We start from the raw sequence: 6,000 nt of genomic DNA, 5'->3' as shown, positions 1-6,000 counted from the left end.
CATCATATTCGCGCTCGTCAGAAGGTCATCGCTACCAGAGAGGAAGAGGCGAACGAAAGGGTCTATTTTCGTCAAAATTTGTCCAAGCGGTAATAAGCAGACCGACTGCATTTTCGATTTTGGGACAACGACTCCAATTGTAGGGGCGGAAACAAAACCATATTATTATACAATGTCGCTAACGGAAAATTACGGCACGTGGGGGCGGGTTACCGAACATTTTTTTGTGTAACACTGATGGGACATAAGCAGGTAGTATGATAACTTGCAGGTTAATGTTGCGGTGGGTTACCGGGAGTTTAGGGCATATTAGTCTGCATGTTAATTAAGAGTTGTTCGGGACATTTTATCTTGTTATATGTCAGGCAGTTATTGAATGAGATGTCTGATGCCTACAGTCTAGATAGCGCACGTCATAGACTTTAAGCTACTTGCAATACAATTGTGTTTCATAAGGAATTTAGTTGTCGGGATTGTCTTTAATTGACTTAGACATATCTTAGTCGTGTGTCTTATCAATTTCTTGGTCTATGCTTTGTCATAATATGCAGAATAACGGTTATGAAATACAGGTTTTCGTCACATTTAGCGTATGTGTAAATTGGAGTGATATCTGTTTAGTAATAGTAGCATAATAGCCCATATCGTAATTGAAATTGTTTGGTGGGAGTTAAAGAGTACTAGCCTACAAGTTAAAATGGGAGTGGGGTCCGAAAATGCAGCATCCACAACCAAACTATCAATTCGTCATGGGTTATACAAAGAGGAGACGAGTATCGCTCTGAAAGCACCCTTAAACGTAGAGGGTATGTTACCAAAGAAAGTGGGGCACGTGACTGCAGAAAGAGCCATCTGGGGTCGCCGCATTGAGTTTGTCCTTGCATCGGTGGGATACGCGGTTGGACTTGGGAACGTGTGGCGGTTTCCATACCTCTGCTACAGGAGCGGTGGAGGTAAGCACATGTAGGCTATTGTTGAGTCTTTGGGTCCATTATCTATAAAATACTGTCAGAACAACGGAAGGAGAGGGGTAATGTCAATAATCTAGATTTAAAGTGGGTGCGTTCCATACTGCTATTATGCATAAGTCATAATGAACATGTGGAAATGTAAATACAGAATGCGGGTGCAGGACGATTTTTTGGGGGGGTTTGTTTAATTTATAAACCAGTCTAATTACTGAACCAGTTTAGGCACATGCCATATGTTTGCAACCCTGTAGGCTAACCTTCATGAGCCACATGTAAGTGCCTTTGGTTGAACAATGACCCTCAAACAGAGATGAGAGTTTTCACAATTAAACAAGGACTTGCTTTCAGAATAAAGAGAATGTATTCATTGTTTAACCCATTACAGTCAAAGCCCTGTCTAACTGGGGCTTAGACTTTTATCACATTTTCTTTTACATGTATTTAACTCCTTATTTTTGTCACTAAACAGTCTCCATATTAACTTCCGTTATTGTTTCCAACTGGTACCGGTGAACATACAGACAAGTCTTGGGAGGTCTGTAGGTGTCCTAGAGCTAAACAACCAACACGTTTGTGAGAGTCTCACTTTTCCAGAGAGGGTCATATTAGTGTGTAGAACAAACAGTTTGTTCTGCTACAGTGAGAAGTTGGTAGATCAGTTGTACCAACTTCAGATGTGTCCCAAGATGCTTGTGGGGGTTGTATAGCAAAACACCATCGTGTTTGAGAGCGTCATCTTTCCATAGAAGGGTAATAGTTTGTTGGCCAAACCGTTCGGATGCTACAGACGATTTTGTGAGAAGACTGTTTTTTGGGATGTCTCATGGTCTGACAAACACTGTTCTAGCTCTGTCACCTTTCACTGCAGATGTGTGAAGTGCAACATCGGCGGATACAGTGGATTGAGACGCATCCAATACAAAAAAAAACATATTTCTAGCTAAAACTGACACATTTTTATGGGGATTTTTTTATGATGCTAATTATATTTCAGCAGGAGCGCAGATGTCGACTTTTATTGATGTTGGATGTTTGTTTCTAGATGGATGTATGCCATTTTACCCACTTCGTGCTGATCTAATCTTACTTGCAGATCTAATCTTACTTGCAGATCTAATCTTACTTGCATGTCTTTAGAATCGGATTTAGCTGAACTACGCCAAGGCTACGTCAGGTTGGAATTAACTTTGATGTTATGAAGTGGACTTCTTGAAAGAGCCAAGAGGCAACTTTTCTATGTACATTTTTTGGGGAGAAGAAACCAATGGTTGTAATCCAGTATAACTCACTGCACCACTCTCACGTTCTAGACTTCTGATCTATGAGTTGAAATTGTGCCACAGAGGAACAAAAGAGATTTTGAAAAGTTAGTTCTTGGCCAACCGTTTGGGGTTTTCCTGTTTTTGCAACAACAACAAAAAACCTTGACCATAACTGACAGTAATTAACAAGGTGATAAAGGTCCTGAAACAAGACACACATAAGTACATCAGAAGTAGTATGTTCCATGCTGAAAATTAACCGCCAGGTAAATTATTATGATAGTTAACTATAATTGTGAGGAGGACACAAGTACACAACGATGACCAAGCAATTTGTTTCAATGGCATCACTGGTTTTATATTTGTTTAATGTCATGACTTTGCATTGCTTTGGCTTGTCTGGCACAGTTGAGATCTAGCTGAGATGAAGTCCAATCAAGAATGACACAGCAAAACAACAAAAGCCTCAACAACAGACACTGATGATTGTGTTCTGTTGTATTTCCCTGTTTTATAGTTTATTCGATCCCCGTTATCTTTTGCCGAAGCAGCAGCATCCTGGGGTCCACACAAACATGACAAGTAACAAAACACAGCTGATAGACAAGGACAGTCACAGAAATGTAAAATGCAATGATATACAACAACAAAAAATAGTACATACAACAACAAATATTGTGTAATGTGTGTGTGTGTGTGTGCGTGTCCCCACCATTCCATTAAATGTTGTTTAATTGTTTTTAATGGTAATTTTGTTGTTTGCTTGAGTAATTGGAGATGGAAGGGAGTTCCATGCTAACATGGCCGTGTATAGAACTGTGTGTTGTCGTGAATTCATTTTGAACTTGGGGATTGTGAAGAGACCCCTGTTTGTGTGTCTGAGCTGAATGTTATTTTATTATGCAAACTACAAGAGAATCAGTTAATCTCTCGTAAACCCTAAAAAAATGAAAGCCTGGCATGCATGTTGTTGATGTTAGTTCTGTATGTGCAGTAAAGGGCAAGGCGTGCTACTCTGTTTTGAGCTAGCTGCATTTTTGCTAGATCTTTCTTTGCTGCACTTGACCATATTACCGGACAGTAATCAAGATGGGACAAGACCAGAGCCTGAACAACTAGTACAGTTGATTTGTGTCAAACGCAGAATATCTTTTTATAACAGACATACTCCTCCTCTTCACAACAACGTTGTCAATATGGCTTAACTATGATAACTGGTCTCACCCTTTATACACAACTCCAGTTGAGGTTTCGGTCTTAGAAAATGTTTTGAACCAAATACATTGCTTATCATTTTAGATGTATTTAAGACCATGTTATTGTTAATCACCCACTCTGATACTGACTGGAACTCTGTTAACATCACACACACTATCAAGCATTTCACACACATGATCTAGATACTGACTTAGCACTTGGTGGCCAATAGCAACATCCTAAAACAATAGGCCTTAATAGGTGACGCTGCAACCATAACACTTGACATGGTACTCCCACCGGCTTTGGTCTTTGTCATGGTAGCAACGTAGGCTACAATTTATTTTCAAGAAAACCCTCTCAAAATCAAACAGAGCTCTTTCGTTCCACGTTCAGCATGCGTTGCCCTCTTCTGCCTTGCCATGGGGGTTCCAATAGCTTCCCTAACCCCAAAGTCAAAGTTCAGGGATGGTGTCTTTTTGTTAATAAACCTTGCCACGGACCTCACTGTATAACAGAAAGGTGCTACCTTGACAGACACGTCACACTGGTTTGCTCAGGCACTAAATTCCTGTCATTCATTCACATCCCAGATTATGTAGCAGACATGAGGGTCTCTTGATGGGGGAGCCCTCTTGGTCTAATGGTCAAGACGGGGATTTCTCCCACGTGAGACCAGTGTTCAGAGGAGGGGGTTGAATGTAGCGGACATGAGTCGGGTTCGGGATGAGGTAGCCCTGTCTGCGACTTCAAAATCAGATCACACCCGTCAAAATTACAATGAGGAGCCTGTATCTCATTCCCTCACCGGAGGGCTTGAAACAAGTATACTGCTGTAATGACTATCCTAGTTGTAACGTTGGGAAATTAGACACTCATTATAGTAAGACACCATGTGTTGTCTATTCATCCTTCTTAGTGTTTAGCTAGTTGTCATATGGGAGAACCTCCCGAAAGGACAACCATCTCTGCAGCACTACACCAATCAGGCCTTTATGGTAGTGGCCAGACGGAAGCCACTCCTCAGTAAAAGGCACATGACAGCCCACTTGGAGTTTGCCTAAAGGCTCTCAGACCATGAGAAACACAATTCTCTGGTCTGATGAAACCAAAATTGAACTCTTTGGCATGTTTGTGGCAGCACCATGCTGTGGGGATATTTGTCAGCGGCAGGGACTGGGAGACTAGTCCATATCGAGGCAAAGATGAACGAGGCAAAGTACAGAGAGATTCTTGATGAAAACCTGCTCCAGAGCACTCAGGACCTTAGACTGGGTTGAATGTTTACCTTCTAATAGGACAATAACCCTAAGCACACAGCCAAGACAACGCAGGAGTGGTTTTGGGACAAGTCTGAATGTCCTTGAGTGGCCCAGCCAGAGCACAGACTTGAACCTGATCTAACATCTCTGGAGGAATAAACAGTTAAATCAATTTTAGAATAAGGCTATAAAACGTTTTTAAAAATTGGATAAAGTACTCACACCCCTTGACTATCTGAAAGCACTGTATAGTGTATTTACTGTCATCTGATATGATTTCTAGCTTGGTCCTTTGTCTTCTCTAAACTAATGATCACTTCTGGTTAATTTTTCTAACTAGCGCCTGCGGAACAGGTTTTGTCTACGAGACCGGAAGAGACTTTCGTAGCATCTTAGAACTTAAGCAGCAGGTTAGGAGAATTAGGTGAAGGTTAGGAAAAGGGTTAGGGTTAGCTAAAATGCTCTCCTAACCTGCTACGAAAAGTATCTTCCGGTCGCTGTTCTTCATCTAGTCACAACCGTGGAACAGATTCACGGTCGTCTGTAATGACTCACAAATTAATCAAGAAAAGGATTTTACTGTTCTTATATTACTAATCTATTTGTGTCCTTCACTTCCTTCTTTTAGGTGCCTTCCTCATTCCTTACTTTCTCATGCTGTTTCTGTGTGGAATCCCCCTGCTCTTCATGGAGTTTGCCATTGGGCAGTATACCCGACTGGGACCAGTGCACGCTCTAGCCAAAATCTGCCCCTTGTTCAAAGGTGAGTGATATCCACAGGCTTATTGTTTACCAAGGCCTCACATTGTGTGCAAGAACAGCCACAGGCTGGTTTTATTAAGCATTTAGCTACCATTTCCTGTTTGTTTTTAGTCAACGTGGAACAGTCCAGCAAAGAGGCAATGGTGTTTTAATAAGTGCATACAAACAATAGGCCTACTTGGCAGAGGTAAAGGGATTAACACATGGAGGCTCAGTTTGCCACTGTTCAAAAGGGGAAGGGATAAATAAACTGTCTTATCAGGTTCCGGTGTCACTCAACATTGAGCATGGTTACATGCACCCGGTAATGCGATTATAGTCTGGTCAGATTTAATAAAATAGTTTGATTACACCGATTTCCCAAATAATCCTGTTTACACGTACACATCTGAAATCAAGCTACCTGATGGCGCTCTGATAAATGCAGAATAAATGTTATTTTTGGGAAGCATATTTGATTCTGAGTTCAGACATGTAAAGTTTGTATGTGAAAACTACTTCTAAGATTCATACAGTGCCTTCAGTATTCCTATCCCTTGACTTATT

General features: G+C 41.1%; 1 protein-coding gene across 1 annotated transcript in view; it reads left to right on the top strand.

The window, feature by feature from the left end:
- Positions 1 to 6,000, top strand: part of si:ch211-225b11.1 (sodium- and chloride-dependent GABA transporter ine) — a 31,663-nt gene continuing 25,663 nt past the window's right edge. Inside the window, exons 1-2 of the mRNA XM_020490089.2 lie at positions 1 to 953; positions 5,321 to 5,455. Coding sequence (XP_020345678.1) covers positions 698 to 953; positions 5,321 to 5,455 — 391 coding nt within the window. The 5' untranslated portion in view covers positions 1 to 697. The remainder of the gene's footprint in view (positions 954 to 5,320; positions 5,456 to 6,000) is intronic.

Source organism: Oncorhynchus kisutch, linkage group LG8 (genome assembly GCF_002021735.2).
Source record: "Oncorhynchus kisutch isolate 150728-3 linkage group LG8, Okis_V2, whole genome shotgun sequence".
Classification (NCBI taxonomy): domain Eukaryota; kingdom Metazoa; phylum Chordata; class Actinopteri; order Salmoniformes; family Salmonidae; genus Oncorhynchus; species Oncorhynchus kisutch.
The sequence above is the reverse complement of the archived record's forward strand: the minus strand, read 5'-3'. Positions and strand labels throughout refer to the sequence as shown.